This window comes from Erpetoichthys calabaricus, chromosome 5 (assembly GCF_900747795.2).
Source record: "Erpetoichthys calabaricus chromosome 5, fErpCal1.3, whole genome shotgun sequence".
Classification (NCBI taxonomy): domain Eukaryota; kingdom Metazoa; phylum Chordata; class Cladistia; order Polypteriformes; family Polypteridae; genus Erpetoichthys; species Erpetoichthys calabaricus.
In genome coordinates this window covers 5,230,616-5,257,373 of record NC_041398.2, presented here as the reverse complement: position 1 = coordinate 5,257,373, position 26,758 = coordinate 5,230,616, and the positions used below count along the sequence as shown (strand labels likewise).

Genomic DNA, 26,758 nt, shown 5'->3' with positions numbered 1-26,758 from the left:
TTACAAAACCCTTAACTCCTCTTATTCAGTTTACATCTACTGAAAACTAAACTCCACTCACCTGCTTTTCTTCTCTTTCCGTCTCTAGCTTAACCATTTTATGACCGTTATGTTCAGTCACTCCACACATCATGCAGATACACGTGTCATCAGTTTCACAAAATATTTCCAGACTTTTCTGATGTTTCTCACAGAGTTTCTCCTTCAGATTTCTATCAGGATCAACCAGCTTGTGGTCCTTCCAGGCTGCTACTTCATAGTGAGGCTGCAGGTGAGTCTGACAGTAGGAGGCCGGGCAGGTTAGACAGGACTTCATTGCTCTCAACTTCTTCCCAGTACAGAAGTCACACTCCACATATCCAGGACCAGCATAATTCTGAGATGGAGGAGAACAGAGTCTTGTCTTCGTGAATTTCTTGAGAATTTCATTCAGCAGAGTGTTTCTTCGCAATGTAGGCCTTGTGGTGAAGGTGTGTCTGCACTGAGGACAGCTGCACTCTTGGCTCTGATCCCAGCAGTCCGTGAGGCACTTCAGACAGAAACTGTGACCACAGGGGATGGTGACAGGGTCAGTCAGGGTGTCCAGACACATCGAGCAGGTGAAATCGTCCTGTGACACAAACAGCTGGGCTTCAGCCATCGTCACTCTGAGGAGAGGCAGGCAGAGAGAATCAGTCAGAAAAACAAGGATGGTGGGTTTCTATCAGTTTTTTAAAGTGCTCCATCATATTAGTCTATCAGTCAGCTATTTCAGATTTTAGGTGCATAACAGCAGATGGCTGTCTCACCATTTCTTTTAAGTTTAGCTCTTGGAATTACAAACAGACACTCATTTGAGGATCTAAGGTTACTATTTGGAGTGTAAGGTGAGAGGTCTTCTGAATTATAAGATGGGGTGAGATGATTTAAGGCTTTGTAAAACCAGAAGAAGTATTTTAAAGTCAATTCTGAATGGCCCATGTAACTAATGTACTGACATCAAACCTGGAGGATTTTGTTTTTCTAGTTAAGATTCTGGCAGCTCCATGCTACACTTGTTGTAACCAATTGATGTCTTTTTTGGGTGGTCCTGAGAGGAGTGTATTGCAGTAATCTAGTCAACTAAATATAAGACCTTGAACTCATTTTTCAGTGTCTTGTAAGGCTATAAGGGGTATAACTTACGCCATATTCCTTACTGAAAAAATGCTGTCCTGATAATCTGATTAATTTGTGATTTAAAATTTAGGTCAATAATTGATTCAATAAATTTCCTTTAAATTCTTTACCACTGTCTTGACATTTAACACTAGAATTACCAAAGCCTGCGAAAAAACTTGTAGATCCGGCCCACCTTAAATCCCTTCAAACCCCTCAGTTAGCGTCTTTTGTCTTGTAAATGTGTCGATAAGCAGCAAGCAGCCTACTATCACATCCCCCCACCGGCGCACAGTTATCTCAGCTCAAGTCTGTTTACCTGCATGTCATTTACTTAGAGTTGTATAGAGTGAGAAGTCAAGCAAAATTTAACCTTTCATAAATACTATATCTTTATTTGGAACACATACATTTCATGTGTGTTTCATGTCTACAACAATCTATGTAAACACATCGTTAAAACAGAAAAATTTTTTATGTTTTAGTAATAATTGACAAAATGTAGACATGAAGTGTATAATGTGTAAAGCCTGAAGTGCAAATATCAAATAAACAGTTTCACAAAAGGTACAAATATAAAAGAACAAGTACGCTTCTATTCAATAATATAACTACAGATAAAGAACCCTCCTTTGATACGACTGCTTCGGTGGTGCAATGGTATCAACTGCTGACTGGTAATCAAAACTTCACGGGTTCGAGTCTGTTTTGGGAAGTGAGCTGCTCTTATTCTTACTATTTTAGAATAAAAACATACATTTGATTTCAGTCTGTAACAGCCAGTGTAAATTTATGATACTTGTAAAGGTTAACTGTTTTTTTTATTCAGTTTTATTCTCTGTCACGTTCACGAGAGATCTGACACTGCTGTTTTCACATAAAGGCGCGCTATAACAGATGTGAACTCAGATGATGACGACGGTTCTACATCGAGTTTCTTTGTAGGCTTTGGTAATTCTAGTGCTAAGCCTAACGAATTAAGTTTATTTCTAATACTCTCACTATATCCATTTTTTCCAATAACTATGATTTCTGTTTTCTCTTTATTTAGTTTGAGAAAATTCCTACTCATCCACTCAGAAACACAAGTAAGACATTGGGGTCTGTGAACTAAGAGAGTCGGGGTCCTCAGGCGCTATTGATAAATACAGCTGTGTGTTGTCAGCATAGCTGTGGTGGCTCACATTGTGCCTTGAGATAATCCGACCTTATGGATGCATGGAGATCAAAAAAGAGCAGCAGACCCCGGAGAGACCCTTGTGGAACACCATATAGAATGTCAATGGAATGTTTAGATTAGGGGCTATTAATGTAAAAAGGCAATGCACGGGCACACTGATCCAATGAATTAAATACTTATTTATGTTTCCAATCCATCCTACCCTTTTTTCTCCAAATCTAATAATTATCCTGTTGAAAAGTGATCTCTGTCTAAATTAATTATCAAATCCTATTTTAAAAATGGATTTTAAAAATCTGCTAAAAAACAGATAAAACGACAAGTGTTCAGAACTAGACTGCCCCTTGATGTTCAATGTTAGAACTGCAGAAAACACCATCCTTTCTTTATAACTTTAACAACCAGAAACAAATTTGAAAATACTCTAAACAAGTTAACCAAAGGTTTTAAAACCACTTTAAATAAGATATAAAAGTTAAAGGATAAAATCAAGCAAATACATAGGCTAACATTAGGGCCCTGAGGAGAGACCTTTAACCTCAGGGACCTAAAATTTACAAATTTACAAATTTAAGATTAGGATGGTGGCACAGTGGGTAGCGCTGCTGCCTTGCAGTTTGGGGACCTGGGTTCACTTCCCGGGTCCTCCCTGCGTGGAGTTTGCATGTTCTACCCTCTGCGCCACCCTATCAGCATTATTATATATAATTTTAGAGGAGTAGCACCACCTCTCCAGAGGGACTATGTTGTTGTATTCTGTTATTTTAGCCTTCAATATTTCATAGTGGAGAACCAATTATTTTTTCTCCATTTACGCTCAGCTCTCCTCCATGTTTTCTTTAAATCAGACACTCTTTGGGTCTTCCTTGGTGCAACAGTGCTGGAGGATTTCTTTACTGTCTTTTCTGAAGCGACTATGTCAGCAGCAGCTCTCACTTCACCATTAAAATGTCCCACCTTACTATTTACATTATTATCACTATTGTAGTAAACACTAAAAATGGACTGGTTGGTTAAAATGTTAGTAAACTTTGAAGCTTCACATGAATCAATGAAGCCTTTTTTAACAATACATTTGTCATTAATTTTATCTATCATTATTTGCATTAAAAATTAGAAAAAATATTATTAATATTATTATAAAAGAAATATGAAGCATAAAATGGACTTCGGCCAGGCAGGGTCCTTAGCCCATTACGGTGTAATGTCATGGTAAGTGATGAGGTCTTTCCTCACATAGGAATAGAGGGAGCTGAATCTTTGTCTGCTGCCATGTCAAGATGCAACCCTGACAGTCAAATCCTCTCAGGCCTCATCAGGGCAGATATCTCCACGCCACATGCTAATTCATTCTTCATTATGTGACTGGAGCCCTGAGCCCAAATCTGTTTGTAAAGACTGCACAGCTCAGTCAGGTGAGAGGCAGCAGCCAATGACTCAGAGCGGCCATCGCCACACCATAATCAGCCCGTCACTGTTACAGACTTCAAGTCACAATTGTCCCGATTCCCTCTGCACCACTGGACACTGCAGATCTCGCATTCTCATCTTTCATTCTCAAAATGTGGTGCCAGAGGAACGTGAATTAGAAACAGAGAGAGATAAGAGAGTGATAGAAATAGAGAAAAAAAAGAGTGGAAAAAGGCAAGAGGACAGAGAAAAGAGAAAATAACATCAAGTGAGCTGAATGAAAGTGGACCGGCACTTGTGTGACACAGTTACACACACACAGTCACACCAGGAGAGGACATGAGGTGTCACAGATACTCGTCAGGACCACAAAATCAATAAGAACACAAACTCACCTGTAAAAACTCCTCAGCGCTCAGAGGTTCAGACGACTGCAGGAGGACATTTGGAGCTTCAGAACCTGCACATGAAAAGAGCACAATGGGGACAGTGAAGACGGTGCTGGGTGACATCAATCCATTCACTGGGCAGTAATTACTAAAACAGGATGGTTCAAATGTGACACAAAGTAACGAGTATCAACCTGCTGAAGCCCACTAAAGCACCACTCAGTGCCCACCTACCCACTGGCACATCATGTTGGCACACTGGGCTCACTGGTGTTTAAAGACTTTTGGTAGACTCACCAGCTCTCACTTTATGTCTTGGCTGTTCCTCTTTACCACAGACAGTCTTCAGGTCCTCTCAGACAGAGAAGTCAGCCATGAAGAGCTCAGCTGCAGAGCCCACCAAGAATGAGCAGAACACAATGTGCAGAGTGTCTTTAAAGGCTTTAGTCATCCTGTGCCTAGGGGTCTTCATATTTCTATCTCTCTGTCACTTTGTGTCCAAGCACAACTGTTCACAGAGTCTGACTCTCCAGAGGCTTCAGTCCTACATGAAGAGAAGAGCTGCAGGGTCACAGTGACCAACATTGGGATCTTTTCACAGGGGATGACTTATAAGAAGCCATCAGCTGTTTGGTGAGGTGCCCTGATGGTCACTTTACATGTGTGTACATCAGGGGTGTCCAACTCTGTTCCTGGGGGGCTACTGTGGCTGCAGGTTTTCATTCTAACCATAATCTATATCACTCACCAATGTCTGCTGCTCATTGACTTCTTTTCACTTTATTTGCTTTTTAGAACACAATGGTATTCCACGTCCAAGAGCCAGGGCTGCCCTTTGTCATCGATTCTGTTCCTAACTTTTATGGACAGAATTTCTAGGCGCAGCCAGGGTGTTGAGGGGGTCCAGTTTGGTGGACTCAGGACTGGGTCATTACTTTTTGCAGATGTTATCCTGTTTGTTTCGTAAGGCTGTGATCTTCAGCTCTCTCTGGATCGGTTTGCAGCTGAGTGTGAAGTGGCTGGGATGGGAATCAGCACCTCTAAATCCGAGACCATGGACCTCAGCTGGAAAAGGGTGGAGTGCCCTCTTAGGGATGGGAGTGAGATCCTTCCCCAAGTGGAGGAGTTCAGGTATCTCAGGATCTTTTTCACGAGTGAGGGGAAAATGGAGCATGAGATTGACAGGTGGATCGGTGCGGCGTCCGCAGTGATGTGGGCTCTAAATCGGTCTGTCGTGGTGAAAAAGGAGCTGAGCCGTAAGGCAAAGCTCTCAATTTACCAGTCGATCTATGTTCCTACCCTCACCTATGGTCGTGAGATGTGGGTAGTGACCGAAAGAACGAGATTGCGAATACAAGCGGCTGAAATGAGTTTCCTCCGCAGGGTGTCTGGGCCTCTCCCTTAAAGATAGGGTGAGAACCTCGGTCATCAGGAGGGGCTCAGAGTAGAGCCGCTGCTCCTCCGCATCGAGAGGAGTCAGATGAGGTGGCTCGGGCATCTGATCAGAATGCCTTCTGGATGCCTCCCTGGTGAGGTGTTCCGGGCACGTCCAACTGGGAGGAGGCCCGAGGGAAGACCCAGGACACGCTGGAGGGACTATGTCTCCTGGCTGGCCTGGGAACGCCTCGGGATTCTCCCAGAAGAGCTAGAAGAAGTGGCCGGGGAGAGGGAAGTCTGGGCATCTCTGCTCAAGCTGCTGCCCCCGCGACCCGACCTCGGATAAGTGGAAGAGGATGGATGGATGGATGGATGGATGGATGGATGGATGAGAACACAATGGTAGTGTTGGGGTCTCACAATAAGCAGATCACAGGTTTCGTGTCTGGGGGTCCTCCCTGTGTGGAATATTATAAGAGTTTATTTTGGTTTTTCATTCAACAAAATATGGACCAACGGTGAGCAAGGGGAGCTATTGAGGGGGGGTTGGGTCTTGTTCTGTGTTAGTAAAACTTATCGTATTGTACATTCCGCCTGGGGCGGCACGGTGGCGCAGTGGTAGCGCTGCTGCCTCACAGTTAAGAGACCGGGGTTCGCTTCCCAGGTCCTCCCTGTGTGGAGTTTGCATGTTCTCCCCCTGTCTGCGTGGGTTTCCTCCGGGCACTCTGGTTTCCTCCCACAGTCCAAAGACATGCAGGTTAGGTGGATTGGCAATTCTAAATTGGCCCTAGTGTGTGCTTGGTGTTTGTGTGTGTCTTGCGGTGGGTTGGCACCCTGCCCAGGATTGGTTCCCTGCCTTGTGCCCTGTGTTGGCTGGGATTGGCTCCAGCAGACCCCCGTGACCCTGTGTTTGGATTCAGCGGGTTGGACAATGGATGGATGGATGGACATTCTGCCTGTCGGCATTATTTTTTTTTTTTCTGACAACAGGCACTGGAAGTCGATGATGAACCCTTCTCTTCATTGCCAGTCCGTAGCAGTGAAAGATAAAAGTAATAAAAGTTATATGAACATCATTGAAGTTGATCGTGAGTTTGTGTAACGTTAATGAAAATGGCCAGCAGATGTCACTGGAGAGGTGAGTGTGAAATGCTTTGAACCTTCGACACGATTTCTGACAGAATTCCTTCAAATGTTTCGATGTTTTGTAAGGCTTCACTCTGTTCATCACTAACTTTCTGGCCCTGCGCAGAGCTGACAGAAGCCCCTCTGGGTCAGATGGAAGTCTTCTGAAGCGGGAGTCCCTCTCACTGCAGCACCCCCAGATGGCACTCAAGGACCCTGACAGGATTGTCTCTCAGGACTACGACTCCCATATATCCCTGCAGGCGTCCTTACTGGGTTCACACCAGTGGAGCACTGCCATCTATTATACTGGGGGAGGAACTGCTCTTGATACTCCACCTCCTCCATTCCATCCATTAATCTTTTCTTTTGAGCAGGATATCGATTCAGCCCCATCCCGGCCAGGCTATTCCTCCTATACGGCACTTACATCCTTTACATGAAAGACCCCCAAACTGTGACCCCCTGTTCATTCAGCTGTTCTTCCATCGTTACGTGAGGATTTTCTGTGCAATAATAGACACAGTTGTGCGGATTTACAGCACCTGAAACTTTAAATTGATCTTCGTCGGTACTCGTAATTTTATCAGTGATGCCATTGCCTTGTCTTTCTTCATTCATAACCATTTTGCAGAATTGTAAACAGCAATCATGATCATCCTCTAATAACCCATGAATCAATCTTGGCCGATACAAATATCTAACTCAGAAGAAGCTCTTTGTTTTATTTTTTTATTTTTACATAAATGTCTGACTCACTGACATGTTATTTTCCTGGCTGGTAACGTTCACCGGCCAACCACTTTTACCAACAAAAGGACTTAAAACCAATTAAAACATAAATATAGTTGATGACTTAATAACATTAAAATTAAACTCTACATCTATTTATTAGTCCAGCATTGTGGTGCAGTGGTCACCACACCTTCTGCCTCAGATTCAGTCACGTGAGTTCAAATCCCATGTCCCATTGTTGTTCATGTGGAGTTTTTATGTTCTCCCTGTGCCTGTGGTTGACCATCTGAAGACTTGTTTCCTTCTCTTCCATCTAAGAGATTAATTTTATGCTAACTGGCTCTTCTGTTCTGGTCACTTTGATTGCTGACATACATGAGGTGATGGTGTTTTCCTGATGATGAGCCAATACCACATTGAGGTCCATCAAGACGTGTTGTTGTTATCTAAAATCCTGAAATGAAGTAAGTGGATTTGAGATGGATGGATGAATGGATAGAATTATGAAACATGTATAACTAAGATTTTTCACCCATCCATCCATTTTCCAACCCGCTACAGTGTTGAATGGTAATCAGGAAGGTGTAACCTTGAAGGTGTAAGGCCTGATGAAGGGTCCTTAGCTGCCTTGAAAGCTTGCGTTTGTAATCTATTTAGTTATCCAATAAAAGCTGTCATTTCACCCACTTTCTCCTGTATCAATCGATGGCTAACACGGTACAACACTCTACTGCAATAGTGAGCTTTGAAAGCCTTGATCACTCCTTGGTCCAGTGCTTGTAGAATGGATGTGGAGTTATGAGGAAGGGATTTTAAAGGTACGTTAGATAGGTTTACTACTGGGCAATGACTTGGGCAATTGTCTACAATCATTAAAATGTTTCATTTCTGCTTTTTCATTATGGTGTTGACACTTTTCAACCAGTCAATGAAGAGCTCTGAATTCATCCAAGATTTCCTATGTGATCCCCATGTATCTGGAAGTTGAGTGGCTTAATGTTTTTGAAACACTTAGGTTTTTTTGATTTACCAATTATAAGTGGACTTCATTTCTTGCTCGCTGCGCTAGCACACAAAAGGACCGTAAGCCGTTCCTTTGAAGATTTTCCTGCCTTACATGTGTCACCTTTTATCACCAGCGACTGATCTGACATCGCTTTAAAAACAAACCATGTTCATCAGCATTGAAGATATTCTGTGGCTCGTAATTACCAATGAATTCAGACAAGTTACACTTACATTTCTGTACACTTTCTCTGTTCACTTCATTAGAATCACCTGTCAGGATTTTGGATGAAATCTTATTTCATACCTTAAAGCCTGATGACTCCTTAAAATCGGGTAAGCTCAATTCTGCAGTGCATTTCAAGGCTACTTCCTGCAGCACAGGTCCAGACACTCTCATGTTTATTCCTCTTATCTTTGAGAACCAATTAAGAGTTAGTTCATTAATCGTATCATAGGGACTCGCTCTCTTCTTTCGGCTCATTTCACTTGGACGTTCGCTTCTTTATATCGTTGACAGTAGTTTTATTGACGCTGAACTCCTCCGCAGTTTTTCTTTCACTGTGGCACTACAAAAAAGTAACAAGTCGCACTTCTGACGCGGACTACGCTCTTAATACCCCTTCTTAGACATTTTTAGGTGAAGCACAGAACAGTCTCATTTTAAATCACAGTTAGAACCGAGGAGATGGTTACAAAATTCAGTTGAAAGAGGGAGATTCAAAAAAATTCAACAGAAATGAGTAATCCAGAGAAGCAACATAGAGTCATGTGTTGACAAAGGTAAGGAGAGGGATGGGGAGTTAGGGCTATTCCAGTAGTATCCTGGACACCTATCCCTTCGAGAAGCTCTAACATGATTTATTACACCTACAGAGAATAAAGGGACCAAATTGTTGTTTTCCTCAGTTATTTTTTTTTTTTATCTGTTCACTATAGCCAAGATGATTTTCTTCCTAGGGATCAAGGAGAAGTGGTCAATGGTCACATCAGGCAGGAGGTCACTTTATATAAGCATTTTACAGTTTAAAACACCCTGTTTCTGAAGGGACCAAGGAAAAGTGGTCACCTTACACGGGTGGTCACATTAGTAGGTTTTACTGTAGTATGTTTTTACTTGCCAATTTCACATTCACTGAAATTCTTTTTTTCATGTGCTTTTGCCATTGTCTTTTTAACAAAACACTGAGCAGAAGAGGCTATTTATATTGATTTGCATATTCAAATATGTTAAATTCTGGGAGGCTCTAGGTGCCTGCACATGCAAAATATTTCTAAGTGTGTGGAACTTTACTTATGCACAGTTTTATAAATCTGACTTTTTTGAGCACATGCACATTTGCAGTTTTGTCCGTACACCATGTTTTAGTGTGAATTCTACATACGCCGTTATACATGAGGCCCCAAGTTTTCACGGTCCCATTGCTTCCTGTTTTGCTATATGTTTGCGTGACATGAAAACTACCCAGAGATAGCACTCCTTTGCTAAGCTGGTTTGACTTTGTGCTCAACGACTGGTTGCTGACATTGTCCCAAATAAGACACATTACCTGCATTGTGAGGGAGCGTCAGTTACAGCACTATGGCCATGTGGCATGATTCTCATTGAAGGACCAGGCCAAGGGGATGCCCACCTAACACCTGGCTGTGGCAGATAGAGGGTCATTTCCACAGGGTGAGACAGGTTCACGTGTTTGCCTGGGGGGTTGCCAACCAGGATCCTGAGGTGTTTCATCGTGTGGTGGGTACCAGTGCATGGTCCCCAACCTGACCTGACCTGTATTTGCACATTTTTCTGTTTTAGAATACTCTTTGGTAGAATATGACAAAGATTACCCAGCACACAGTGGTCCAAGCTATGGCAGTGTAGGTTTTGGCAAACCCAATGACATGAGCACTGGCCCCGTGTGGGGGCTGCTACAAGTGACCCCTTAACAAAGAGGCCTAAATTGGGTTAATGGCCAGCAATCCAAGGTCAGTAAATCCCTCCTTGGCCTGGTGATGGTTTGGTAACGCTGGCCGATGTCATCACTACCCCAGTAGTCTCCTGCTTTTTAATGTTGTTGCAGTGTAAGTAACGCTGCCCATTAGTATTGTTGGTTGGTTAGATTTTAACTGTAAAAGTATAAGTAACAATTTGAATGACGTCAAAAGTTATTTTTTTAATGGATAAAAAAGGTGCTATTTTTATACATTACTAGCAAAATACCTGCGCTTCGCAGCGGTGAAGTACTGCTTTAAAATTTTAAATAATAAACTGAAAATGTACCAATAATTATTTGTTAAGGATCTCTTTGTATACCACGTTGTCAGTTCGCCCCTCCGGTTGTAATATGACCAAGCTGTGCGCTGAGCTTACTCTTCAGCATGCAATGTATAGTTGGCCATGTGAAAAGCAATCTTGCCTCAAATCATCCCCAGGAATGCCTGGGGGATTCAGAGTGTGGACCGAGCTGCAGGCTATGGATGTATATATGTACGTAAGTAGGATTCAGTTAGCGTTGGGAACCCGCGTACCAAATTTCTTGAAGATGGGTCCATTAAGTAACAAAGACCGTTGGAAAGTTCAATATGGCGGCCGACAGTGTTGTCATACCACCGAAATAAGTACGTACATCGGTTTCGGTGAGTGCAGGGAAGCCGCCTACCAAATTTCGTATAGATGGGGCCATAAATTACAAAGTTTAACATGGCGGACGATGTCGACCGTTATGACCGTTATGTGTAGAATTTCGAAATGAAACCTGCTTAACTTTTGTAAGTAAGCTGTAAGGAATGAGCATGTCACTGGTATTTTGATAAAAGAATTTGAACAACATATAAGAAGCGTATAAATTATTAAACAGTAAAACATTAACATTTAAGAAGTAAAGTTACATTAAGTACTACTGCAGTGCCTTCGGGTATACCTCATTTTTTGTTTGCCCATTACATGCTTAAATGTATACATTTTTTGGTGCACCTACCCGAGAACACGCGACATATAACCGAGCGTGGGAGAAGCATGGATTTTAAACACGTGTTGAGTTCATCTGCTGGTCTCCCTCGTGAAATAACTGGTAATGTTTGACTAAAATGTACAGCGAGTAAAACGACATTACCTCCTATTTTTTTTTTTTTTTACGATCTCTGAGATCTTGCTTTTTTCGGTTCAAGGCTTCATAAGCTCTTTTATGTTCTATGGTGTACTTATCCCAAACCATCATCTTTGAATGTTGCAAGACTTTCGCCTTGTATGTAGATCGGGGTAATTACATTCATTGCATTCCTAGTCTGAATCACAATCTGATTGTATGGGTGGTTACCTGGCACTGTAGGGTTGCCACCCATCCTTTAAAATACGGAATCGTCCCGTATTTGAGTATGAAATTGCGCGTCCCGTTTTGAATCAATACGGGACGGGATTTGTCCCGTATTTTTTTTATCATTTTTTTTAAAACAGTGTCTCATGCAAATCATCCCACACACATTTTATGAAGATGCCTCCTTTCCTACTTTTGATTGGGTAATACCTGATGTCATCGTTAGTTTGATTGGTCTTTTTAACTGTCCAGAGAGGAGGGCGGGTCTTTTAAGTAGAGTCTGCAAAGTGTTGGCACTGGGATGTGGCACCCGCTGCAGTATGCGTCCCTTATTTTTTTGTATTAAAAGTGGTAACCCTACCTGGCAGGTAACACTTATGTTTGGTCATGAAGTCGTCTAAAATCCGCCACGTGCCCTCTTTTAATTGTGAGAAGCAGATATATATAGCCAAATTCTCGCGCTTCGTTGCGGCGAAGTACTGCTTTTAATTTTATTAAGAAGAAAATAAAACCTTTTTTAAATGGATCGAAAATATACCAATAACAATTTGTTAAGGATCTGTTTTTTTGTGAACCTCACTTTTCACAGCTGTCGCGCTACGGCGTGTGTTTCGTTTATTTGACAGTATGTAGATCGTGGTAATTACATTCATGGCATTCATTTTCTGAATCACAATCTGACTGTATGGATGGTTACCTGCCAGGTTACGCTTGTGGTTGGTCAGGAAGTTGCCTTACATTCGCCACGTGCCCTCTTTCTGTTCCCAGAAGCTGATCATAGAATGGTTTTAATAGTTTACTTTCAAATAATGCAAAAAGTATGCGACACGTGTTTCTCCCTAATTCTGGGCTCATCAGGCATACACACTCACTGCATCCCTCTCGGGAATCGAATCTCTATCATCAGCGCCAGAGTTGAAGCCCCTAATGTTGTGGTCAGCAAGTCGGCTAACATCCGCCATGTGCCGTCTTTCAGTTGCGAGAAGCAGATCATAGAATGGTTGAAACTGTTGCCCCTAACGTTGCGCTACGGCGTGTGGTTCGTTTATACCTCGTGTCTTCTCATTAAACTTTTATCTCGCGAATATGTTATTGCAATCCGCAGCGGGAGCGTTTCTATAAACTTAATTTAAACTTACGTTTTACACCGTGCTTTTTTCCCTTATGAAGATGCTTGTATGCTTCACTTGCTCGCTTCTTATTGTTTCGCTCCCTTCTCAATTGTTTAATGAATTTTTTGTTTTTCGCTGTTTGCGGCTCCACCTTCATTTGTCCCTACTGCGTTCACAGTCTTTTTACGTGATTACGTGGGAGGCATGATGACGTGACACTCAACTCCTCCTCCACGGCCATCGAGCTGCCGTCCATTACAGTATATTGTGAAAAAAGAGGTTCCAGTTATGACCATTACGCGTTGAATTCGAAATGAAACCTGCCTAACTTTTGTAAGTAAGCTGTAAGGAATCAGCCTGCCAAATTTCAGCCTTCCACCTACATGGGAAGTTGCAGAATTAGTAATGAGTCAGTCAGTCAGTCAGTCAGTCAGTCAGTGAGTCAGTGAGGGCTTTGCCTTTTATTAATTAGTATAGATTCCTTTGTCAATAAATCAACCCCACTCTGAATAGTGTAGACCCCCTGCAGGTGAGAGGCTCAGAATGAAATGATCCAATGTTCTGTAACCTGAATGATTGAAGTCCTTCCTTTCACAACCCATCATCGGCTTTTCAATATCAAACAACACAGCACTTAAGAAGTTCTTTATTCCCCTAGGCTCTCATAATGTCCTGTTAGTACATTGTCTCTAGTCCTTCTTCCTCTCCAAACTACTTTGATAATCAGATCCATCACTCGTCTTCTTCTTCTCCTCCTCAAGTAACTGTACACTCCATTATTTTACACATATGTGATGTTATTGTTGGTGGTCTATAGCTTCAATTCATGAACCTCCTGCACTCCTTTGATCTGAGCCAGCATGATAGCCAGCTAACACACAAAAGGGGGGCACACATTGGATTTAGAGATTACTAAAGGGTTAAACGTGATGTGAGGCAGATTGTGGTTATTGGTTTATCAGACCATTTTCTGTAATTGTTTAATATACAAATACTGATAGATAAAATTAATGAGAAGCATGTTGTTAAAAAAGGCTTCTTTTATTCATCTGCAGCTTCAAAGTTTACTAACATTTTAACCAACCAGTCTGTTTGTAGTGCTTACTACAGTAGTGATAATAATGTAAATAGTAAGGTGGGACATTTTAAAGTTAAAGTGAGAGCTGCTGCTGACATCGTCGCTCCTGAAAAGACAGTTAAGAAATCCTCCAGCACTTTTACACCATGGAAGACCCAAAAAGTATCTGAATTAAAGAAAACATGGTGGAGATCTGAGTGTAAATGGAGAAAAACTAAATTGATTGTCCAATATGAAATATTGGAGGCTAAAATAACAGAATACAACAACATAGTCCGTCTGGAGAGGTGGTGCTACTCCTCTAAAATTATAAATAATAATGCTGGTAATCCAAGAGTTTTATTCTCTACTGTTGATCGTTTGCTAAACCCACTCAATGGAATGTCTCCAACAAACTACAAAGGAAACTTGTGAGAATTTTGCTATATTTTTTAAACACAAAATTAATGATAGAAATAATATAGTACATCCCCCCAAAACCGATCCTATTAAATCTCAGTATTCCATTTTAAGCAATTTAAATTATTTCACCAGGATAGACTTACTGATCTATGTAGAAGAATCTCCCAACTGAGGCCCTCCTCTTGTCTCCTTAACTCAACACCAACAAGCTTTTTCAAAGAAGGATCTGACGTGCTAATTGATGGTGTGCTTGACATAGTGAACTCATCATTAGATATGGGGGTCTTCCCAGACTGTCTTAAGACTGCTGTTGTTAAACCCCTGATCACGATAAATAATCTCGACTCTTCTGTTTTTGACAATTTTAGACCCATTTCTAACCTGCCTTCTTAAGTAAAATCCTAGAGAAGTCCGTCATTACGCAGCTCAATGATCGCCTGAATAAACCTGCTGTTCTTAACAAGATTCAGTCGAGTTTTAGAACAAATCACTGTACAGAAACTGCACTTGTCAAACTAGTAAATGACTTGTGGGTTAAAGTGGACAGAGGCCGTTTATCTGTTCTCATCCTCTGAGATCTGACTGCTGCATTTGATACCATTGTTCACAATATTATTAGAAATCACCTTAGTCAGTGGGTGGGCTTCTCTGGCAGGGTCTAAAATTAATATGAGTCTTGCTTGACAGGTAGAAAATTCTTTGTTAATTGTGGTAATTATACTTCAGAGACCCCTGATATTATATATTGTGATCCAGAATGATCTCTCCTGGTCCACTGCTCTTTTTGATCTCCAGGCTTCCATGAGGTCAGATTATCTGAAGGCATAACGTGAGCTACCACAGCTATGCTGACGACACACTATTTATCAATAGCACCTGAGGACCTCAACTCTCTTGATTCACTGACCCCAATGTCCTATTTGTGTTTCTGAGTGGATGAGTAGGAATTTACTCAAATCTAAATATGGAGAAAATAGAAATCTTATTGATTGGCAAAAATGGAAATAATGAGGGTATTAGAAATAAACTTGATCCATTAGGCTTACAAGTCAAGACAGAGATAAACAATTTAGGAGTAATTATTGACTCTGACCTAAATTTTAAATCACATCTTAATCAGATCAATAGGACAGCATTTTTCCCCTTAAGGAATATAGTAAAAGTTAGACCCCCCCATATAATTTTCAAAGATGCTGAAAAATGAATTCATGATTTTGTTTTCAGTCGACTAGATTACTGTAATGCTCCTGTCAGGACCACCCAAGAAACAACAACAACAACATTTATTTATATAGCACATTTTCATACAAATAATGTAGCTCAAAGTGCTTTACATGATGAAGAAAAGAGAAAAAGGGACAAAGTAAGAATTAAAATAAGACAACACTAATTAACATAAAATAAGAGTAAGGTCTGATGGCCAGGGAGGACAGAAAAAACAAAAATACTTCAGACGGCTGGAGAAAAAAAATAAAATCTGCAGGGGTTCCAGACCATGAGACCACCTGACCAGCCTCTTCTGGGCATTCTACCTAACATAAATGAACAGTCCTCTTTGTATTTTATTGTTCTCATGGAAGGACTTGATGATGATGTTCATGTAGACTTCTGGCCTTTAATCCATCAATGTAGGGACATCACGGTGCTTTAATTAGGTGGTGATGGCGCAGGTCGCCACCACAGAAAACCGGAAAAAAAAAAGAATAGAGAGTAGGTGTTAGTACGGATTTTGAAGCCACCATGAATAGTTATGATAATTAATTGAATCTACAGAGCATCAGGATTAAACTAAAATGAAGTTATGAGAAGGCCATGTTAAGGTAATGTGTTTTCAGTAGTTTTTTAAAGTGCTCCGCTGTATTAGCCTGACAAATTCCTATTGGCAGGCTATTCCAGATTTTAGGTCCATAACAGCAGAAGGCCACCTCACCACTTCTTTTAAGTTTAGCTCTTGAAATTCTAAGCAGACACTCATTTGAGGATCTAATGTTACGGTTTGGAGTGTAAGGTGAGAGGCATTCTGAAATATAAGATGGAGCAGATTATTTAAGGCTTTGTAAACCATTACCAGTATTTTAAAGTCGATTCTGAATGACAAAAGTAACCAGTGTAGTGACATGCTCGGATTTTCTTTCACTAGTTAAGATTATGGCGGCTCCATTCTGCACTCAGTGTAATCGATTTATGTCTTTTTTGGGTAGTCCTGAGAGGGGTGCGTTACGAGTGCATAATGGAGCTGCCATAATCTTAACTAGTGAAAGAAAATTCAAGCACGTCACTACACTGGTTAGCTGTGTCATTTAGAATTGACTTTAAAATTCTGGTAATGTGAATTTCCCCTTGGGATTAATAAAGTATCTATCTATCTATCTATCTATCTATCTATCTATCTATCTATCTATCTATCTATCTATCTATCTATCTATCTATCTCTTTACAAAGCTTTAAATCATCTCATCTCACCCCATTCTATATTTCAGAATGGCTTTCACCTTACACTCCAAATCGTAACCTTAGATCTTCAAATGAGTGTCTGCTTACAATTCCAAGAGCTAAACTTTAAAGAAGTGCTGAGGCGGCCTTCTGCTGTTATTAACCTAAAATCTGGAATAGCCTGCCAATAGGAATTCGGCAGGCTAATACAGCGGAGCACTTCAAAAAACTGCTAAAAACCCACCATCCTTGTTTGTATCACTGATTCTCTCTGCCTGCCTCTCCTCAGACTGACGATGGCTGAAGCCCTCCTGTTTGTATCACAGAACAAGTTCACCTGCTCGGTGTGTCTGGACACCCTGACTGACCCCGTATCACTATATTGTGGTCACAGTTTCTGTCTGAAGTGCCTCACGGACTGCTGGGATCAGAGCCAAGAGTGCAGCTGTCCTCAGTGCAGACACACCTTCACCACAAGGCCTGAGCTGAACAGAAACACTCTGCTGAATGAAGTCATCAAGAAATTAAAGAAGATGGCACTCAGTCCTCCATCTAAGAATTATGCTGGCCCTGGAGATGTGGAGTGTGACGCCTGTACTGGAATGAAGTTGAGAGCAATGAAGTCGTGTCTGACCTGCCCGGCCTCCTACTGTCAGACTCACCTGCAGCCTCACTTTGAAATAGCAGCCTGGAAGGACCACAAGCTGGTTGATCCTGATGGAAATGTAAAGGAGAAACTCTGTGTGAAACATCAGAAAAGTCTGGAAATATTTTGTAAAACTGATGACACATGTATCTGCACAATGTGTGGAGTGACTGAACATAACGGTCATAAAATGGTCAAGCTGGAGACTGAAAAAGAAGAAAAAGAGGTGAGTGGAGTTTAGTTTTCATTAGATATAAACTAAATAACAGGAGTTAAGGGTTTTGTAAATGCAGTATGGCAGAAGAATCTACTCAGCCATCTTTTAAACCTGATTTTCCAAGGCCAGTACTGAGCAGGAGCCTCTCCTGTTTATCCACGGACAACTGAGTGAGCCAAGTGAGCTCCTCACACTGAGCTGAGCTTCTTTGAACTCTAATCAGTTTTTCTTTTGAGTATCTGAGGCGCTGGTGGGCAAACTACAGCATGCAGACCAGAACAGCCCCTGGCAGATTGGCTAAGCCAGGTCTCAGTAAGTAGATATGAAGGTAACTGTGTCCTCAGTAGAATGTGGAAAATGAAAACAACTTTACTTAAAGGTGAGCAAACGTTTAGAAAATAACACCTTAAACATCATTGAAAGTGTATGGACTGCTCTTATATTTTTCAATTTTATACGAATCAGTTTACATAAACATGGTCACCTATGGAAAGTCCAATTGAAATTCTTGTTTTATTTATGTTGTCTATTTTTTAGCTATCACTTGATTTTGATTTTGTTACATAAATCAATTCCTGAGATGTCCTGACGGGAGATGTCCACTTGTAGTACAGACTGACATTTCTTGGTTGTTTGTTTAAGCTGCTGATGCCAGGCCTTCTTTGACTGGCTCTTAACTTCAGCTCAGTGTCAGCTCTCTTCACTGGGACTCTCCTTGACGTGTGTACTTTTTGGTCTCATCTGATCAGACTGGTCAATCACACAAATGACACCCAGAGATGTCTCAGTATGACACTCTTTTATTACTTAGTGAGTGAACAAAGAGCCAAAGCTCACCCCCAGCGACCTTTTTGGACAAAACTTTGCACCACCTACCCAATGTCGATGATAAGGAATTCATGCAAAATCTATTTGCATCCATTCCCAATGTGAACACTCATAAAATTATAATGGCTGGGGACTTTAATTGTGTTTTAAATCCACTCTTAGATAGGACTCCTGTGACAGGGGGGACGACATCTAATACTGCAAAGACAATTACACAGTTTTTAAATGATCACAACTTATCAGACCCCTGGAGGTTTCCAAACTCAAGAACATATTCGTTCTACTCACCAGTGCATTATAGCTACTCAAGAATTGATTATTTTTTTATAGATAATAATTTCCTGCCTACAGTTAAATCATGCAAATACGACACAATTGTTATCTCCGACCATGCCCCTCTAGTCTTGGAGCTAAAATCATTAAGCCCCTCACACTCACCTCGCAGATGGCGCCTTAACCCTCTTCTATTGGCAGACGAGAACTGCACAGAATTTATATCCAAACAAATCAGCTTCTTCCTAGAGACAAACACGCCCACAGAGGTTTCTGCTGGAACACTCTGGGAAACTCTAAAGGCCTTCTTAAGAGGACAGATTATTTAATTTCTTTCCAACAGAAATAAGTTTGAAACCAAGAAAGTGTCAGAGCTAAGAAGCGAAATTACTAGAATAGATGAAGAACAAGCCAGGCATCCAAGTGAAGCTCTCCACAGGAAAAGGCAGGCCCTGCATACAGAACTTAACATCTTAACAACTAAGGAAACTGAACAACTTATTTATAAGTCTAGACATCATTACTATGAACACAGATAAAAAGCTAATAAGCTTTTAGCTCAACAAATTCACAAACAAGAAGTTTGCAATGCAATACCAGTAATCACCAACACGAATGGAGAAGAAATTATTGACCAAAAAAATATAATGCACGCATTTAAAGATTATTATAAATCCTTATATTCTACTGAGCTCAAAGAAGACAACACACAATCTAATGCATTTCTGGATACATTACAGACACCACAAATAGATGCTTTAAGTGCTGAGGAACTGGATAAACCTCTAACGCTAACAGAATTACTAGATGCTATAAAGTCACTTCAAAGCGGGAAATCAGCAGGCCCTGATGGTTACCCCGTAGAATTTTATAATAAATTCTCCACTCAGCTAGCTCCCTAATTATTGGCAACATTTACAGAAGCTAGAGAAAACCAAATACTACCTCGTCAAGCATTAATCACCATCTTTCCTAAACAAAATAAGGACTTGTTACAATGTGCATCATACAGACCAATTTCACTCCTGAATAATGATGTTAAGATACTCTCAAAAATTCTAGCTAGAAGGATGGAGAAATTGGTACCCTCAGCAATATCACAGGATCAAACTGGATTTATTAAAGGCCGACACCTATCTTCCAATCTCCGACGCTTGTTTAATGTTATATATTCACCAGCAAAATCAGAGATATTACTATCATTAGACGCAGAAAAAGCATTTGATATGATTGAATGGAACTACCTTTTCACTGCATTGGAGAAATTTGGGTTTGGCCCGAATATTTGTGCATGGATCAAACTACTGTATACCAATCCAGAAGCCTCAATTTGTGTTAATAACATTTGCTCAGATTACTTTAAGTTAGAACATGGCACCAGACAAGGATGTCCCTTTTCGCCACTGCTGTTTGCAATCCCCATTGAACCACTGGCGGTTCAGTGCCGAAATTCTTATCAGATAAAGGGGATTGTCAGAGAAGGACTTGAACAGAAAATTCCTCTATATGCAGATGATATGGTTTTATATATATATCAGACCCAGAAAACACTGTCCCTGCAGTTTTAACAGCACTAACAGTTTCAAAAGATATCTGGTCTTAAAATTAATCTGAATAAAAGTATACTCTATCCAGTGAATTCACAAGCATATAAAATTAGATTAGACACCCTACCTTTTACCATAGCAGATCAGTTTAAATACCTAGGGGTAAATATCACAAGTAAACATAAAGCTCTTTATCACAAAATTTTGCCATCTGTATGGAAAAAATTAAGCAAGACTTGCATAAATGGTCAACCCTTCATCTCACACTAGCCTGAAGAATTAACATTGTTAAAATGAATATCCTTCCTAAACTTCTTTTTTTATTTCAAAACATTCCAATATATATCAATAAATCATTTTTTAAGCAATTAGATTCAACAATAACCTCATTCACTTGGAACTCAAAACACCCACGTATCCGAAGAGCGACCCTACAAAGACCTCAGGCAGAAGGTGGCATGGCTTTACCTAATTTTCAGTTTTATTACTGGGCAGCAAACATACAAGCCATAAAAACCTGGACACAAATAAATGAACATACACAGGCCTGGTCCGCAATAGAAGTAAAATCCTGTAGTACTTCTTTATACTCCCTGCTCTGCTCTCCAATAAATGCAAGTTATTGCAAATATACTAATAACCCAATTGTGCTTTACTCACTCAGAATATGGAACCAACTTAGAAAGCATTTTAAGATGGAAAATCTTTTATCCATGGCACCTGTGCAAGAGAACCACCTCTTTCAACCCTCGCAAACATATTACGTTTTTAATTCCTGGAAAAGTTTTGGGATTAAAATGCTCAGAGATCTTTATATAGACAACATATTTGCAACTTTTGAACAATTAGGTTCAAAATTCAACCTCCCAGCGACATATTTCTTTCACGATCTTCAAATTAGAAATGTTGTTAAACAGAAATTGCCCGATTTCCCCCACCTCGTACCCTCCACAATGCTGGAAAAAATACTGCTCAATTTCAAGGAATTAAACACCATTTCCACATTATATTAAATCCTATTAGAGTCCCTACCTTTCAAAGATCCAAGAGGACATTGGGAAGAAGATCTCTTAATCAATATATCAGAAAAGGAGTGGAAGGTAGCAAAGCAGAGAATAAGAGAAATAACTATTACCGCATTTCCCTTCTCCATTTTTTTATTTACCTATATATTTATTTCTCCCTTTCTTTTATTTATTGTTGCCTTATTAAAAAGCCATAAGCAATTCTCCTTTGGCTTAGCTCTCCTTCTCAGGGGTGGGTTTGATATGTCTTCAATTTTGTTAGGCTATAAATTGATCTATTTGTATGGAATGATTACAATAAAAATTAATAAATAAATAATAAAAAAAAAAACTTAAGAGGACTTGTATCAGTTGAGAGCAGTGCCTCTAATACACACACACGCCCACAGACAGACACATGCAGAGGAGCTATAAAAACACTCAAACAATCTGAACAAATCCACACTGACATGACATTGCAGGCCCTGAAAACTTGATAAGTAGCTAAGAACTGACCATCTAATGCTCTGAAAATCTCGAAGTGTGATGAGAACATTTAACAGCCGGTACTGAACGAATAAAGTTTCACTGGAAATTCTTTAGATGAAAATTACAGAAATACAAGTCACAAGTTATGTGCCTTTTTCTATTTGACAGAAAAAGATTAAAAGTACATAATCATATTGACGCGCTTTCTCCCTACATGTGTTATTCTTTTCATTTAATTAAGTTTGTCACATAATCATAAAAAGCCAAACGCCTTGTTTTGTGTGCCAAGTCAATTCTGGACCCACCTGCCCCCTAAACCCCTTCATCTTGACTCGCCTCTCAAGGAGTCCTGCGTGTAAAGCTCATTGAAGGTTAAGGTCAATAATCTCTGATGCTCCACTACACTCCACCAAATATTCTCTCATAAATAACCAACAAGTCAATGAAAGGCGTTCTCACCATCTAAACCCATGCTGACTGCCCACCACACTGATCCTTAATTCAGAAGAGCCCCCTCTTATCAGCATTACTTACTTTTTAATGTCTCCTTTCTGAAATCTCGTACCCTCTTCTCTCCTAATACAGACTTTCTCATCTCGCTGTGTCCTTCCTGCTGATGGAGACTCGCTGAGCTTCACTGTCACCGCTAATTTCTCATTTGAGGGTCTGAGAAAGGTGCTGTCAGTTCTGACAAAGAGTCTGGAGAAGATCAGCCAGGAGGACATCATGACAAGGACTCCATCAGGTAGAGCGTCTGATGACACTGAGTTTGTTAGTGAAGTCCATGAGGAGGACCAGAGTGTCAATCAGAGGACACTGAAGAAGGCCTTCTCTTTAACATTTATCTGTCATCCTTTGCTGTTAAATATTTTTCACTATATAGTGCCTTTCACAGTGATTAGCCGAGTGATAACAAACTCTCTAAATAATCAACTGCTCTTAATCAGATATTTTGGAATTTTAACTTGAAATGTTATATTTCTTACACTTTTACCATAAACTCTCTTAAAATGTCATTTTTCACTTAACTTTGAGATTCTTTTTATTTCCTTTGCTTTCCTCAACTTAAGATTAATGAACAGAAATGTGTTTTAAAATGGCTAAGCCGGCTCAGTGCACAAATGAATTGTTTATCTGAGAACAGAGAAGACGTTAATGGAATCAAATTGAGCTCAGCGTTAGTGCTTTATAATATCAGAACATCTCAATCTGCTCCTGCTGTCTTCTGTGTCCATTACATTCTGCTGGATGGAGTCCACGTTAAAAGTTCAAGTTCATCCATTTTCAGCTGTGCTCCCCCTGGGCTCTCGTGTTTTATATGCTTGCTGTTATAAGCTCAGAAGTCATGTCTCCCATTGACATTAAAAAGGATTTTACAGACTAAAAGTATTTTATTTGATATATTTTGGTGGTGAAGATAAGCAAATTGCAGGACTGTGTCAGAACTCTGATGGCTTGTGGACCACCTGAACATTTCAGTGAGTGCAGCCTTAGAGCACAGTGACAAGTTCAAAGGTAAAGCACACTTCACAAATTAAGAGTTTCTTATGTTTACACATAAAGATAGCGATTTGTTTAAACACAAGGTCAATTCAAGCAGGCCAGGGCACAGAGTCCATCCTGGCCGTCCACCACAACAGACGTATACTGCATATGTCGGTCTGTCATTTTCAAACTTGCTTAGTCCTGAGCAGGGTGTTGGTGGTCTGCTGGCATCTATCCCACCTAGCATACAGCGCAAGACAGGAACAAACCCTGGACAGGGTGCCAGCCCATCACATGGCAAACACACACACACACCCACACACACACCCACATACACACACTCACATACATGCACACACATTCACACACACCGCTGCCACACACATTAGGGACAATTTAGTGTCACCAGTTCACCTAACTTGCATGTCTGTGGATTGTGGGAGGAAAACTGGACAGCTGGAGGAAACCCACACAGACAGGGAGAACATGTAAACTCCACTCAGGGTGTACCCCGAATATGAACCCTGGTCTCCTTACTGTCAGGTAGCAGCACTACCACTGTGCCACCGTGCTACCCTACTGTATATGTATAGTGTGAAAATAAGCAGAGAGAGGGGGAGACAAAGAGTTGGGGTACCACCCTGAAATACCCCATTTAATGATAAATATGAAATAAAAAGCACAAAGATGGAGCACAATGATGACATCTGCTGCAATCAAAGGCTGTCAAGTTAAAGTCACTTCTGAGTAACTAGATGGAGCCCTGAAGATGTCCACAACTGTACCTGCTTGTCAATATGTATAAAATACAGTATATTTATGACATTGTATGTCAGGACAAAAACCAAGTCATGGAGTTCAAGGGACCTTCAGTAGACCCTTGTGATTAAATTGTGGTGAGGCAAAGATCAGGGTAAGGGGATCAAGCCATTTGTAAAGCAGTACTGCAGCCTCAAGAATTGTGAAATGGAAGAAGATTGGAGCCATCGGGACACTTTCTACAGATGGCCAGTCTGACTAACTTTGAAGGAAAGGCCTTGGCAAGGGGACCAAAAACCTAACGGTCACTATAACAGAACTTCAGACGTCCTCTGCTGAGATGATTGAAACTGTGGGAAGGACGGCCATCTCAGCAGCGCTCCACAAATCAAGCGTTTATGGTAGAGTGATTAATGTCATATCCCGTGTAGTAAGAAAGCGGCCCCAGCCTACACACTGGACATCTGATAGTTTATGAACTGAACAGGATCAGCGGAGAGATGAGACACAGACTAAAATTGAAGGGTGAAAGGTACAAGTTTATTTACAAGAATGCTGAACAACAAAAATGCAGTCGTGTCATGCAGGCTTTGATGTATTGTCCTTCAGCACTGACACTTATTAAGAAACAAATTTAAAAAAAAGGGGAAAATATGGTGTATTTACAAAAACAGTGCACTTCTACAAAAACCACACACAGTCTCCAACAATGAAGGTGCTCTTTCTTTATCTGTAGATCAAGAAGTTCATCAAATGGGGAAAAAAAAAATAAAGAGAAAAAAAATGAAAAAGAAAAAAAAAAGTGTGTGTAAAAAATAAAAAACAATTGCAGCAATCCCAAAATCAAAAACTATCCCGGCACCAAATAAGTATACCTGTATATCCCTCCACCAAAAAGTATCACCAAGACATATATAACTATATGTACAAAAGAATATCTACAAGGCCACCAAAATCACATCTGCTCCTCCAATAGCTCAGCAGTTCTTAATCCTACCTCACCTTTATGACTATAGACAACCCCTGATGGCCAGCAACTCCTTAAATATAACCGGCAAGATCCTCACGCTACGTGCCACGACATGACCTGAACAACTTTCTATTTAAACTCGAACCCCTGGCGGTCGCGCGCATGTAAAACCTCCAATGGATTCCCAATGGCTATGCTGAGCTCACGTACACCAGTTGCCGACTCACGGGTAAGTAAATTCAGTTACTTGCAATACAGAATCCCCATCTCTGACTCTGAAAATGCCGACTTTTTCTTTCAGGAGCTCCGTGCCTTTAGCCATCTGTGCTGGGCAGGCAACCATCTGTGCCCAGAGTCACCACACCTCACAACGCTCACCCGCTAGGCAACCCGGCGATCCTGTGGCAGCGCCTTCAACGCACAATCGCGCACATCCTTTACGATGGCAAACATTTAACCTTATAAATAACGCTGATCGGTTTAAGGCTTCTTTGACTTAAATTTTGTAATGTGCGGGGTCAGACATTACCACACCAGACAGAAGATACTCTCGAGTAAAAGACAAATGACAGCCTGAGAGCATCAAGGGAGCGAGTCAATGATCTGATGAGACAAACATTGAACTCTTTAGACAGAAGACCAAGCAGGATGTGTGGAGAGGACCAGGCACTGCTCAGCACCCGCAAAGTGCAGTCAAATACAGAGAAGACCTGAATTCAGTGTCTGAATACTTCTAGGAAGGAGACGTTTCAGTTTTGATTTGTAATAAATTTGCTGACCTTTCTGAGGACCTGTGCTCACTTTGTCATTATGGTTACTAAGTGTAGACTGATGAGCACAAAGGCACATTAGTCCGTTTAAAATTAAATCAACAACACAGTAAAAGTGTGCAGAAAGTGAGGGGGTCTCAATACTCTCTGACTCCCTGTATATTTATTATTAATATCAATATTCAAATCGACATTTGGCCAAATTTGCCAGCCCTTGTATATTTTATAAATGTTTTATTTTAACTCCTCCGCATTTGTAAAACGTGTTTAAGAACTAAACTAAGATCCCACAATGCCACCTTCACAGTTTCCATTCTTCTTCTCTTTTCTTTTATTTTCAGTTTATGAAGTTCCAGTTTTCGCCCTCCAGCCTCCTGAACCTCAGAGCAGAGACGACTTTTTAAAATGTGAGTTTGTGCTTTGACTGAATGGATCATCGCAATAAAAATCATTGAAGTTTTAATAGAGCAGGACAGGCTTAGGATATGAAAGTCTGAGTGTTGTGTGACTGAGGGGCTGAGAGTGATGGTGGTCCTGTGACAAGTGCATTATGGGATAGAGAGACTCAGGCAGTGAATCACCAAAGCCGTCTGTTGAACCCGAGTCTTGATTTGTCCAAAAATGTTAAAAAAGGAAAAGAAAAGAAAATACACGTCATGGGGTGCACTTACGTTTTCACAAGAGTGTATATACAGACACAGTATTAGCTTAAAAATGAAGCACAACTGTATGTGAAATAAGTTAAAGATGACAAAAGTCCTCGTCATCCTCCATTCTTTACTCCACAGAGCAAACACTTTGCTTTGAGTTCTCGACTTCACAAATTTGAAACATTAAAATAAATGAAAATGGCAGAGAAAATTTTTGGGGGTCCTTAGAAGTACAAAGACCCCACTGGACTGTCGTGACATATTAAGCTGACTGATTCCTATAATGAGTGTCACAGGGGTCTTCAGTCAAGTCCTCACTCTGCTGTGTTGTCATTGTGTGCCTCACACTGAGGACAAGAGAAGAGGAGGAGATGAAGAAGGTCACAGCCAAGGGTGGTCAAGGTGAAGACTACAAGACCACCTCCACAGAGCTTC

General features: G+C 40.8%; 2 protein-coding genes across 5 annotated transcripts in view; both read right to left on the bottom strand.

Moving 5' to 3' along the window:
• Positions 1 to 26,758, bottom strand: part of LOC114651544 (tripartite motif-containing protein 16-like) — a 737,769-nt gene that overhangs the window by 292,717 nt on the left and 418,294 nt on the right. The gene's annotated exons all lie outside the window — the stretch shown is intronic.
• Positions 1 to 26,758, bottom strand: part of LOC127527848 (E3 ubiquitin-protein ligase TRIM47-like) — a 184,562-nt gene that overhangs the window by 6,538 nt on the left and 151,266 nt on the right. The window contains exons 1-2 of one of the 2 annotated variants that reach the window (XM_051927989.1): positions 4,123 to 4,188; positions 62 to 647 (exon numbers count right to left, since the gene is read on the bottom strand). The exons of the other annotated variant lie outside the window; for it this stretch is intronic. Coding sequence (XP_051783949.1) covers positions 62 to 640 — 579 coding nt within the window. The 5' untranslated portion in view covers positions 641 to 647; positions 4,123 to 4,188. Of the gene's footprint in view, positions 1 to 61; positions 648 to 4,122; positions 4,189 to 26,758 lie in introns of those variants that run through there. 2 annotated transcript variants of the gene reach the window in all.